This window comes from Centrocercus urophasianus, unplaced genomic scaffold, assembly GCF_019232065.1.
Source record: "Centrocercus urophasianus isolate 14NV4802_14NV808 unplaced genomic scaffold, USGS_Curo_1.0 seq_22, whole genome shotgun sequence".
NCBI classification, from domain to species: domain Eukaryota; kingdom Metazoa; phylum Chordata; class Aves; order Galliformes; family Phasianidae; genus Centrocercus; species Centrocercus urophasianus.
Genome location: NW_024884778.1, coordinates 12,935,690 through 12,949,759, shown reverse-complemented (window position 1 = coordinate 12,949,759; position 14,070 = coordinate 12,935,690). Strand labels below are relative to the sequence as shown.

At 42.6% G+C, this 14,070-nt stretch overlaps 1 protein-coding gene across 4 annotated transcripts in view; it reads right to left on the bottom strand.

The window, feature by feature from the left end:
* BICD2 (BICD cargo adaptor 2) overlaps positions 1–14,070 on the bottom strand; it is a 111,971-nt gene that overhangs the window by 47,808 nt on the left and 50,093 nt on the right. Inside the window, exon 1 of one of the 4 annotated variants that reach the window (XM_042823446.1) lies at positions 10,549–10,673. The exons of the other annotated variants lie outside the window; for them this stretch is intronic. Within the exon in view, the coding sequence (XP_042679380.1) occupies positions 10,549–10,587 (39 nt within the window). The 5' untranslated portion in view covers positions 10,588–10,673. Of the gene's footprint in view, positions 1–10,548; positions 10,674–14,070 lie in introns of those variants that run through there. 4 annotated transcript variants of the gene reach the window in all.

The window sequence follows — 14,070 nt, the reverse complement described above, 5'->3', positions numbered from 1 at the left end:
GCTACACTGAAATGGTAAGTAATGAAACACATTTATCAGAAAAGGCTTTTGGATTTCATACAAAGCAAGAGACTTCAGGAGTGTTAAGTGTCTCTGACACAGCAGAGGGAAAAAATAACCACAGCTCATGTTAACAAATCCATGCTGGACTGCAGCAGCTCAGTTCTATTTCCTGAGTGAAGAACTGCATGGCCAGCATTTGCATGAGACCGTAGTAGGATCTCCATTAAGTATGTCCACATAACACCAGGTAACTCACACTGCATCTCAGGCTGCCACAGCTCGCTGAAGATGACAGAGCAAGTGAAGCAATAGACAATTTACTTTCTATCTTATATGTAACATTTTTATGCTCTTTCACATCCTGGAAATCCTACTGTCACACAAAGGAATGAGTGTCACAGCCCATTTTTCATGAAGTCACCAGACACAAAGAGATTAAAGAGCATGCCCAAAGTTAAACATCAGTCAGCATGAGGAGAGGCATAAACCCAAAGTCAGCCCAGTCTCCTGGTCACGCAACCTTCAGAATCATTGCTATACCTCTCTGCTAGGAAATGCCAACAGTGAGAATTTATGGCAACTGCCACACCTTATCACACAGTGTTATCTAAATATCCAGCCACGTTTGGTCACTACATCATTGAGCATAGCACAGCACTCAAAAAAAGCTGATATATAAGGTATCTGTGATGAAGTACCAAACAGCATTGCACAAAAGGAAATCAAAACACTTCAAAAAGATCTCAGAAGAAAAACATGGTAAAAGGATTCACTTGTGTGCTTTCTGCTGGGTATCATGTCTGAGCAGAGAGAAGAGCAAGTAAAGGGCAAGAGGAGGATCAGAAGGGGAAGGAAAAGTCAATCTTCTGTTACGTAAGTCGTCTTTAAAAGATCTGAATATATTTAAAATCTGTCACTTAAAGCACTGGCTTGGGGCTAAGGTTTCTGCACAGATACATTAATAAATATAGATATGCATATATATATTTATTTATATATGTATATACACGTGTGTGTGTATAAATAAAAAAACACACACATACATTCAAAGGTCAAAACAAGACAAGAAATGAATGGTTCACATGAATTCTAAGTAAAAAAAAAAAAATGTTACAGCTATAGGTGTGAAACAGTTTCTCAAGATCTGTCAATAAAGCCATTAACATATAACATACAACATATAGCAATCCATATTTGGACATAAGCCAGAAAAAAAAAATTGAAATAAAGAAATCCAGCAAAAGAATACTTTACTTGATAAATAAGCACATCCTCCCTGCTGTGTGACCAATTCAATCCCACTGTTTGCTTTTTGAGTATTTTTCACCATACTTGTTCACCAAATCTTACACTGAAGAACAGATACTTACGTCAGGAGGATGGTGTCTCTCAGGAGGTCAAAAGGCTGGCCAATAATATGACAGCACCCACCTGCATAGTGCCAGATTACCAGCATAACCTAACCTCAACATCTGCACAGGTACAAAGACCAATGTAGAAAAGAGTGGGCTAAGAGGAACAGATAGAAAATCCCTCCTGTGCTGGCCATGCTGTGCTCAGGAGTTCCTTTCCCCATCCTGCTCAGTCTGAGGCACAGAGCAGACCCACAAACTTCACCTGTCCAGCCCAATAAGATCAGAATTTTCCAATCCTCACCTCAATTTCATTGCCCCCAAAGCTTAAAGGAAAACATCCACCTCCTCTCAAAAACCCACAAAACATCACCCCCACAAACAAGAACCAAAAACCCCTGCCCATGAAACTGTTTGCTAATATCAAATGCAGAGTTTTTTGTTTTATATTACACTGCCACTCTTCAATTCCAGCTTTCCTCAGACAATTACTTTAATACAAAGTCATCTTCTCAAGTATGAGAGGGTTCTGAAAACCATCACGGCCGCCAGTCTGCTCCAGCCCCACAGAGCACCCTGGCAGCAGAGCCCCACAGCTCCTGCGTGGCACAGCAGGCTGCAGCCAATGGCCTCGCACAGGGGCGTGAGGGCCTTGCAAACTGCCTACAGCCTACATGCCAAGTGAGCATTTTCCTCCTTTAACCTTTCTATAACAGGACACGAGTGTCCCTCATGCTCATTTCTGCTCAAGTGAAGCCCACACGGGCCTGTGAGCCCCTCCTCAGGGCACCGAGCCACCCCAGCTGTGAGTTTCTCCTCCATCCTGGGCCACGCATGCAGCAACGCAGTGCCAAAATGTCAGGCAACGAGGGGCAGCCTTTAAGAAATGCCACGCTGCCCTTTTTTTCCTGCAGTGACACGCTGCTAGATGAAGCTAATTGAACTCAAAAGATGAGCCAACAACAGGCATTAACCCTTGCTTTCACTCACTCAGCACTGTGCACACCATCCCAGGCACGCTGTGGAAGAGACAAGACACAGGCGTTTGCATTCTTCTGAGGGACGTATTAAAAAGAAGGGGAATTAGTTGAGAACTCCTTGAAAAGCAGGAAAGCAAGCACAGATGGGAGAAAGGTGATCTAAGAGACAGCTTAGCTGGAAATAATCCCTTGCCTTTCTCAGCAGTTTGAAGAGCAGTGACGTGTGTGCATGCCATAGGAGAGCAGCATTACGTTCAGACTGTCGCTAAGCACACCACAGGGATGCTTGGCTTGCAGCTTGAGAGCCTTTTACTGGTTGTATTCCAGCTCTTTGTCTGATGTAAATCAAGCAGCATTTGCACAAGATCCCCTTCTAATGGAATATCATTAGATACTCTTTTTATAAGGGCTTTATCCACCAGAAATTATATAAAACCTAAGCCATTGATTAAAAAAAAAAGCATATTAATCAATATGCTTGTCTTTAATTTTCTTTAATTCTTTTCTTTAATTCTTTGTCTTTAATTTAAATTTCTCTTTCAAAAAGGATAAATGTCATTGGACCAAAATCATTAAGGTATTTTTCCTCAGTTGTTCTTTACAATAGCTCAGCTCAGGGCTGTATCAACACACTGGGGAACAGCACCCATCCCACTCTTCCATACAAGCACTGAATCTTGCAGGCAGCCTCTCCCACTGGGGTCACTGAGCCACCAGCCCTGCCCGCACACGTTGCTGCCCTCTGACTTGCAAGCAGAGCGGCTGGAGAGCTGGGAGTTACAAGCCAGGGCTGTGAGTCACAGGGCACTTCATTCACTACTGTGTCCTCAAACAGGGAGGGAGCGACCCACCGCAGCACCCTGCCATGAAGATGAGAATGGCAAAAGAGTTTCGTTACACAGCTGGTGCTACAAATCAGCACACACATCTTTCCAAAACACAATCTCTGTGACTCGTGCACACCCAACTACTGACATCAAAACACATTTACTGACTGTGTGGAACATTTCCTCAGCTCTGCTCCAGGGATGCACGTTCCCTCCTCCCTCTGCAGGGGGATCAGCAGGACAGCACTCCCACCATCAGAGCCACATCACAACCTCCACCAGCATTAAAACCACCCAGCAAGCTGCTGCCTGTGAAGCCTGCCTGCAGTAAGCAGCTAACCAGCAGCTGCTCTGTGCTTCTCAGCAATAGGATCAGGATACCAGCCAAGATTTTTTTTTTCTTTTGGAGAAAAATTACCGTAACTGTAGTGGGGAAGGAAAATTAGAAGGTCCCAAATGCTTTCTGCTGAGCTTCAATCACGGGGTTGTGGGGAATGGGTGTGTGCTTCTTTTAAACAAAGCAAAGGAGAGCATGGGGCAGGTAGAAGGGTGGAGGGCAGTAACACACAAATCCTCCTTTCAGGAAGATTTCAGGCCTGATGGGCAAAGGGGAAAAAGAAAAAAAAAAAAAAAAACCAACAATCAAAAAGCTGTACCACTCTATCCTAAGGCTTTTTTTTGTTTGTTTTCTCCCCCCTGCATCATAACAGACCAACGAGCCACTGGTCCTGTCTGCTTCAAGCAGACATCTGCACTTGGGGACCACAGGTCACGACCAGGCCTAAAAGAAAGAAAGATGTTGCTATGGATGAAGATGCACAAAATAAGGAGCAATGCTACCTACCATCAACACCATTATTAGTCTGAGAGAAGAAAAAGACTGTGGGCTTCCACCCACGAGCACAAAGGTTGCCATCACTGAGCTATCAAAGCACAGTTGTAATTCAGCCTCAAAGTCACACTGCAGAAATTTTGATGATCTTCTATTAAGTTCTGTGGAATGCTTTCCTAGTACAGACCACAGCAAAATGTCAGCTTGATCCTGTTAAACAGGTCACAGTGTCTACAGCTTCCCCTATGTATCAATCAAGAAGTGACAGCAAATAGATCAGCATTCTATTAGACTGTCACTCTTCTGCAGGCACTCAAGAGCTGAGCAACTGTTAGGACTCAAATCTCAAGCAACAGTGCAGAAATATGATGTAGGTATCACCTACAATGGAATAATAATGATTAACAATACACATACACCAAAAAAGATCAGTGATTTGTAAATACTACATTAGTTCTCGCACAAACTTTAAGTAGTAACTAAAGCCTCAACTAAAGAGTCCTGAGAAAACGTGATAAATATCCAAAGGATGTAATGTGCAACAGAAATGAGAGGAACAGCTTAGCTCTTCTTAATAACGTTGAGTTTTATGTAAAAAGCTAACAATATCGTACTGAAATTACACCCTTCACCAAGGATAATACAAGGCTTATAAACGCATGCCTGAGCCTTTGTTATGAACATACTGGACAGATTCATGGAAGATATAACTTTCAAGAAGTGCATTAAGCATGAGGATACCAACTACTGCTCAGCAAGCACCTGGTCAGCAAATTGAGCAGACGTGTTACAGAGGTACTCATGGCATTGCATTCCTTGTCTTTACATTCAGCCCACAAACACAACTTGTCATGAAGATTAGTATTAATTCAATACCACAAGGAACAACATTTTTTTTCCTTGCATGCACCTTTTCACTCCTTTATGTTTAGTCTTAAGTATCCCACCATTATACTATTCCCACAGTCATGCTTTTGTTACCACAAAACATTTCCTTTTGCAAGGAAACCAAACGAATTTAGAACCTCTAAATGTGTGCAACTGCATTTAATCTTTAAATTTAGGAGGTGTTATCCTTAAATGACACAGCAAGAAGATGTATTACATACTTCACATACACTAGAATGAAAATAAGTGTCCACATATTCACATCAGAAAAAAAAAAAAAAAAAAGCAGTCTTTTTGTCTATATTTGGACACCTACAAGTGGTGTGACTGCAGCCTGGGGCACATGCAGTGCAAACATGTGGCCACAACCAGCCTCCAGCAGCACATCCCCCTAAGCAGCCTCCCATCCCCAGGCCAGCCCAGCTGCCTCCAGAGCTCAGCCCATGCCGGGACTGCAGCTGGCCACCATGGGGCTGTTGGTGCCACTGGGACCCCAACTCCACATCTGTTTCTCACCATTGTGAAAGCTCCACAAGTTTGGGAACAGCCCTACTCTCCCACACCCAAAAATCCCCAGGGCCTAATGCAAACCTTAAGGAAGTCAGCAGGAGATGACAAACACCAATTCACCACTAATCTGGTACCTGTGGGGAAGTCAGAAGGCTATTCAAAACAATTTATTTCCTATCACATCCCACACATGCTCACCAAACTCATCTTCCAAGAGATGATGCAATGGATGTGCTTTGGGTGTGCTTCAGTAAGAGGAGTCTAGTCCTAGACTTGGCTTCAATTTTGTTAAAATGTTTTACTGTTTCTTTGATTTAAACTCAATAAATATACAAATAATTCTGGACTGTCTTTTTAGAGAAAGCTGTGGTTTAAGTTCGCAGACTTGAGAGCATGCAGGAAGAATAATGTTTCTAGAGCATCACAGCAGCACAAACCTGCAGCAGAGCCCACTTCTTGCCAGATATCTGTCACCAAAGAGATTGTAACTGTGAGGAAATCAACTGACATTGCAGAAATTCTGAGTATCCAACTAAGCTATTCCCATAAATGCCTGCAGAATCCCTCAGCGTGATGGATTTACATAACAATAAGATCTCACTCTCACACTAGAAAGATTATTTATTAAGTATGAACACAACTTGCTTACATAACCAGTGCTTAATAGCAGAGTGCTATGAGGTCAATGAAGAATCCAAGGAGACACAGAGGGAACTGCTCCTCAGCTCAGCACCCTGCTCCAAGATGTCAAACTGAACCTCTCACCTCCTCCGCCCCAACCCAGCACTCGCAATTAGAGAAGTGAGAAGACTACTGTTTTAGCAGGGAGCAGGCTTGGGCATTTAAAGATGAAAAGATGCAGCTTCCACTCACTCTTTAATTATTGGTAACCCAAGTACTGCTCACATGCAGTTCAGAGCTGAGTTCAGAGCTAAAGCCTTGCTCCACTCCCTTCAGTACCAAGGTTTATACATACAAAACATACACATATACATGCACACACAAACATCCACGCACAGTAACTGCAGTTAATGTGATCTAGGATCTCACTGCATGAGATCCTCCTGACTAAACAGTGTTTTCCTGCTGAATGGGCACCACCCACTCAAGACACAAGAAGAGGAAGTCAGTCGCATCCTGCAAAGCATATATAATGTAAAGCATGTTACCCTGTGTGCTGAATTGGCTGGTGGCTTCCTCTCATGTGGCAGTAAGAGATGTCTCGGTGAACAAACCCTGGCCCACAGGGTGACACAAGCAGGTATCTGTGAGCTGTCAGCACCAGAAGGAACCATGAAGTGCTTTGAGGGAGGGGAAGAAAATCTGAGGTGAATTACATAAAATACCTAGGCATGCTTTTTAGGCACATTTTTCATCACCAAAATAGCAAAAGAGAGACCAATAGCTACAGTAAGAGCAAGTGTTAAAATCACCTCGTGCTCATGTGAACTTGGCTGCCCATTTACCTTATGTACAAAGAGCTTTATAAAAAGCTAACTTACTGCACAGCTTTTCAGTGGTCTTCAATCATTCTGACACAGAAAACAGCTCAAGGCATATATTCACATCTACATTTACCAGCTACTGTTACACTACAAAAGTAGATTCTCTATTTTAGTGGTCTTTTTATTAAAAATTGCTTACATCTGAATTACAGGTTTCTACTTTAAATCTGAAAAGGCCTACTGAACTTCATCCACCTACAGTGACAGTGCCCAGCTGGTGTAATAATTAAAGCAGACAGCCTGTGAGTCTCTTCATCGCACTGCACAATTTTTGCTTGCAGCCTACCTGCAGGCTTCACACCGAGCGCCAGCATACTCAGCTTCCATTGCCCGTTATGGTTGTGTATTGTTTGAAAATAAAAAAGGGAGACACAAGCACATTCAGGCCTTTATTTGAAGTCTCGAATTAAAAAGTAAGAAGGAAAGGAAGGCAGAAAAACAAACAAAAAACTTCTTCCTCCTAACACAATTTCCATCATCAGGCAGTAGAGAGCAATTGCACGATGGAGATGGCACACACAGCCAGGTCAACGGTGTGCACCATCCATCCAAAGCGCTCAGCTCACCCTGTGCTCCTGCAGCTGCAGGGATGGCTGCCAGGGCGCTGACACAGCGCTCCGATGTGTAGCTGCTACTGATAGCAGTGCCAGAAACAACTGGCTTTCTGCATAATTAAAATGAGAGGCTACGTATGTATTTTAGTCTGCACACCTCCACAAGATGCGTTCTGCAGCAAACAGGAGTAGGAAAGAGGAACTACAAAGTTCAAAAGGAAGCAAAGCTCCAGCGCGTTACTTACAAACACAAGCAAACAGGAAGCGAAGGCTTCCTCTGCAGCTCCGTCCCACCAGGCAGCCATGCAGGCAGGGAGGAAGCGGCAGCCTCACTGACATCCCGAATGCACGGCTGCTATCTTTGCACAGCCACTGCCACAGCACTCACTGCAGATGGAGGCGCAGAATGCCTGCCAAAGAAGTAACATATGGAGACAGAAAGAGCGCGAGATTTGGCTAAAATGCCGCAGCACAAAGACACGCTGCACACAACACACACTGCAGCCCCTCCACGCAGACCTGCTCCAAGCTCTGTTCCAGGTACCCCAGGAGACTGCACCTCAGCCCAGTCATCCTGTGACACATTAGTGCTCCGTACGGAACGACCACCAGCCACCCACCCACGCTGTGTGCAGACCTCAGACTGTCATCCAGGAAGAATCCCTGATAAAGATCCAACACTCTGCACTGACTGAGGAGGTTACTCAATTCTGGTGTCACACAGTGAGACACAACCAACCAACCACACCTTGCACCACTGGGCTTGGCTGACTAGCATTTGGCTCTTGAGTTATTACAAACAACTGCAATTCTCTAGGATTCTGCAGAATAGAAGATATTAATATATGGCTTTTATCAACATTAACACAAGTCCACTCTTATTTCCCTACCATCAAGGCTTCAGCACCTTGACATGTCAGGGCATCAAAAGGCAAAACTAAATTCAACATGAAGCCTGAACAAAAGGCATCCATAACATTAACCACCTCAACTTTTGCAAACAAAACTTGATGTCATTTTAAAAGCATGGCTAGTCTGCTTCCATTCTTTGTGAAGGCTTAATGGATGCTAAAGCCACACATTAACCAGCTGTGCCACAGTATGGGAGAAAGGAATTTTTCCTCTGCTTACAGAGTAACTCCAGAATGTCTCTGGAGCATTTTAAAGGCCTTTGTAGTTAACTATTGACAAACTCCATTCTTGCCAGCTCAGCATTAATTGTCTGCTCAAAAACACAACTTCAGAACTTGTTCCCACTATCTGCATTAAGTTTTGCATCGAGGGCTTACGTTCTGTTTTCATTTACAGAAACGTAAGTGGAAGATGCTCAAGATTTAGACCATAAACATAAGCATAAACAATATCAGAAAAGATACCTAGTGCCAGGCACATGAAATACAGGCAGATTCCATTTGTATCATAGAAATAAACAAGTACTCAGCACTTTTGAAATCCTTCTCAGATTTGCAAATGTGCCCTGCTGGCAGTGACTTGTTGCAACTTCTTTGGGCCATCGCTAGTTTCAGTAAAACAACTTAAATACATTCAGAAGCTTCACTCGATATAAATGCTAACTTTTTTTTTCCATGGTCAGTCCTAAAAACCAAAATTCATTAAATATGTTCTTCATTCTTCAGCTCTTAGTGCTTTTATTAAACTTAATGTGTTTTTTATGAAAAGTTACCACTTGCAGGCAGAGTCCTGGTACTATGAACTACAGATCTCCATAAGAACTGTTCATTCTTTAGTGTTCACCACTCTTCTACCTGTGTTTAAAACACTGAGCATACATTAGGAGTCTCCAAATAACTCCAAATACTGCTTTAGAGAATCATGAAGTTATTGGCCAATAATTTTTCTTTACTTAACTCTGTATTTTACATGGCCTTGGGAATGCTCAATGCATCTATTATGCCTAACATGCACAGCTCTTCCTGACAAAGCTTTATTCTAACACACGCACGCGCAAAAACTTTGCCATTGGAAATACAAAGGAACCTTCGCTAGCACAAAGCTGGCAGCAGAAGCAAAGCTGAAGCAATGTGAAGTCATCTGCCACAAACAATGTCCAGCCTGTGCTCCGCACGCAGGAAGCCTGGGACAGAGTCTGTGCTGACCACAGTGAGATCAGCAGCCAAATATAGCCCAGAAGGCGGCCTCCCCACTTCTGTACGTCCTCCTGCCTGACAGTGCAACAAACGCCATGCACCCAAACGGATTACTTTAAGGAATTGCAGCTTATTGTTATCTCGTGTATCCTGCCTGAGCTACAACGGAACGGTTGCTGGAAAGAAACAGGTTAGAGTAAGAATAACACAGGTGAGCAGTCAGAGAAGCTAGAAGCTAGACTGCAAAACACAACAATGCACAGACAGGTGCAGCATGCACAAAAAGGATGATTTTATTAATCAGTATTGCATTCCTATTTATGAACATAACTGCAGCGGAAATCACCTCCTGCAACAGCAATCACAGACACACAAAGCCTTTCCAGATCAGTCTTAAGCCTCTATTAGTAAGCAGAAAAAAAGGTGACAGACAAGTTAGCATGGAAACAAGAGAAAGGAAATTAAAAGCAATTAACTCATTGAAATTCCATGACAGACGCCACACAGTCTTGATTACAGGAGGAATGAAATAGTGCATGCCAGTACAAAGTTGACCAGTGCTACAATTAATTATTCCTGGCAGCCACTTTTTGGATCTCCATATTTGCAGAAGAGTGCACGTCTCACTCAGGTTCAGTTCCATAAATACAAAAGAGCAAAAATCAGAATTGATTTCATACACTTTGGCTGGAAATAATGGTCAGTGCTCAGACTGCACTGAATGCCCTAACTAAAGCTGATAAGAAAAAACAGATGCATTTCTCAGAACAACTGCTCTATTTCTCAACCAAATAAGAGAAGGTAGCATAGCAGAATTTCATTTTTTTAGGTACTTCGCCCTTCACACACAATACATCATTGGAAAAAATCCATCTTCTCAATGACTTCAAGTTTCCTTATTTGTTTTTAAATAAAAGGCAGAGCACTGTCACATCATGGAATCAGCACTGTTCACGCACTTACTAGTTCAAGTCCCAAAATTTACTCACCATTTTCTCCATAAGGATGCAACTCCACACAGGACACATTGCAGAGGTTTGTACTCACGCAAGTAAATGCCAGATCATGCTTCTAAGATTGAGCACATCTTCCATTTGATGGGCTTCTATGTCAAACAAATGCCCCTGGGATTGGAAAGGATGACATCGCTGTTTCCACTCCCGGCAAAACAGTGCCACTTCCATTGCTCAAAGCTGACAGCAGCTAGACACGAGAATGTGATCTAAGGACAGACGTGTATTCACGTGCTCCAGTCCACAAGTGTGAATGCCCAGAATTACAGCCTGGCTTCAGCAGATTGTGGAAGAAAGGGAAGAGGAGCGAATGGTAAACCTCTCTTGTAACAAGCGAGGCACAGTCTAAGCTTCCACCCGAGAGCAACTGCTGCTCTAAGGAGACTGAAACCTGCTCAGGTACTTCACGATTTGCAATAACAGCCATTTCAGATACAGAGTTTTCATGCAGAAGTGTCTGAGTTCCATCACAACAGATCTAAGCTTTGCCAACATAAGAGGAAGTAAATGAATCTCATGACTTACAAGGCAGACCTGCTAAGAGAAACCAGAGGCTTCTTGCAGAGCCACTGTACAACAGCCAGGCCCAACACTGCAATCAGCATATATGCAGACTGGAAGTGACATGAGAAACCCAAAGGTGGTTGGTTAACATAGTCTATTCCTGATTTTAGAAAAAAAAAAAACTTAGAGGAACAGTTATTTAAAAACAGAACAAAACTTTTTCAGGAAGAGAGCCTGTAGAATGCCCTTGTTGGTGATTCAGCAGCAAGCAACAGCAGCACCAAAACAGCTTTCCTTCAGACCACAGCTTGGCAGTCTGTGACTGTGCACATCTAAAGACTGACCATCCCGATTTCAAGAAAATGATTTGAATGATAACAGACAAAAAGCTGGAATTGCCAAACCCTTCGAAAACCATTCAGAAAACATCCAATACATGCAAAGAGCAATTTAACTCTGGTTAGAAATAAACACATACATCACTACAGCAAGTTCCAGAATAGTATTTTGACAACCTCTGCCTTGGAAATCCTAAGCACAGCTCTGAAACCTGAAATGACACTGGTACTGAAGAATGCAAGAAGCAAGAGAGGTGCTGAAGCAGCATGATGAATTTACACACATTAAACTGAAATGAAACAACAACCAGAACCAGCCCTGCACAGAAAAGAAGGGGATCAAGCTTTTGCAATCTGTTCAAGATTATCTAAGACAAAGAAACCTGAATAATCTACATTGCCATTCCATCCCAGAGGTCTAGACATTCTGAAGTTAAAGAAAAGTAAATTAAGTCCATAAGTTTTGAGTCTTTGAAAGCAGATCACAGACCCAGCTCCTGAAACAGCTGGCAGAATGCATCTATTTATAGCTAAATCCAAACAAAAACATAAATTGTATTCCACAAAAGAATTCATTTCCAGCTAAAGAGACCAAGAATTCAAACATATGTTTAGTGAACTGATTTCCCACCCCTCCTCCAGGCAAATTCAAAAATAATTACATGCTTTCCATCAGTTCGGAAGGTAAGAATCCCATTTTTGCTGCCCTACTCTGAGGGTAATGGTCTCCAACCATACATTTAGATTGGAAGTGCTGCTCATGCAGATTCGGTGACATTGTACATCCCCTCATAAAGGTGTGCAGGTAAACTCTGTGGTTTGCATGGCAGAAAGGAAGCACGACCAAGGTGACAGAAAATCCTGACCACAAACAGCAGATCCCAAGTGACTTGTTAAACAGTATAAGCCAGAAATGCATACACAAGAACTCCAATAAAAGCGGAAAGGGCTACACTCATACTCTCTCTTTTTAAACAGTGGTAAAGAAAGAATGGTGAAATATTGTTTAAAAATAAGAAGGAAGCATTTTCCTTCCTCTGAGCAAATCTAATTTCAGTTTCTCATGGTCTGAGCTCATCAGACCCCCATTTCAGCAGGGCAGGAGACAGCAGGGCTGCAGAGCAGAGCAGCAGGAAGCATGGAGAGATGTTTACATTCCCAAGCAGTGCTCTCACTGACTTCCATACCCACTAAAAAGCAGTAAATGTCATTATCAACTTCTAAAAACGTGTACAACTTCATTTTGGGTTACAGACATGTTAGAAAACAAATTTTATCTGTTGCAAGGACCAATTCACAGGCCACTTCTCCTCAGCACTGTCAGCCAGCTCTCCCTCAGAGCTTGTTTTTCTTGTTTTTCAAGACAAGGATGTCTGCTGAAAGATTTTTAACATATCTTCAGCCAGAGGCTGCCCATGTGGGCGCAGTCTGCTGTTCAAATACTTGCTACAGACGGACGCTGCTAACTGAAAACTTATTGTAGTTTAATTCAGACAGAACTTTTTTTAACTGAAGTTCTGAACTCACTTTTAGAAAGAATATAACACAGGATTTGAAGCCATTGATCATCATCCCAACATCTCTATAAAGGTTTAGCTGCATGAAGGGATGACACATTTGAACCCGTCTGCCACCATCCCGACAAGAACCAGTCCTCAATGCTGGTAAGACCCAACTATGTAAGGAGTTACCTGGTCATGGGACTTGTACATACACAGAGAGCCAAAATACAGATTTGATATTTATAGCAGTATTACAGAGATTTGTACATCTAGTCATAAACAGACAGGAGAAAAACATCCATGTGGTACTGCAGAATATTACAGAACCTCATTTCCTACTGTTGGAATTCTCCCAACAGTAGGAATTTTTTTTTTTCTCCTAAGAAATTTCTGTCTTAAAACAAGAAATAAAAGCATGCTTCCAGACTTTTTTTTCCCTTTACACAAGCACATTCGGTGATGGAGTTGGGCACCAATTTGTGCCACCATTCTTGCACTCTCCCTCCCTACTATTCAATTGCATTTGCTTCTCTCTCTAAACCTTTTAAAAGCAAAACCATTCACACGCAAACAAACTTTTGTGCACAGCTTGCACTACTGACAAAACCCTTTGCCTAAAGAGATACATAAAAGCCTAGTGTTAGCCCGTGATCGAAGGGAGCCTCCTCCTTCCCTGAGGAGTGAAATCAGTTGCATATCATGTTTATTAATCCAGATCAGCAATCCCAAAAGAGAGGTCAAAAGTTAACCCCCCTGCCCACCACTTTTTGTTGTAGTGGCTGTATCATGTCAAGTATCAGTCATTTAAGCAACAGTTTGATGCAGTTGTCCTGATTTAAAACAAACAGAAAAATCCAACCATGATGCCAGGACTGTTTTCTTCACTATATGTTTATGTGTGCACACAATTGCAGGAAAAGTCTTTTCCCAGACATCCCACAACGGGAGCACAGAAATGGAGTCCAGTGAGCAAAAACTTCTTCCAAGTTTCAAACTGAGAGCCTGACAAGGAGTTTGTAAACAATTCAACTATCTCTCCATGTGCTTCATAGGAGGTTTCTGAGCAGGACTTACACAGACAGACAAGTTTGTGAGCTCCCTCAGCGGACAAAGCACCCAGCCCATTGTCACAAAGCACCCAGCCCATTGTCACA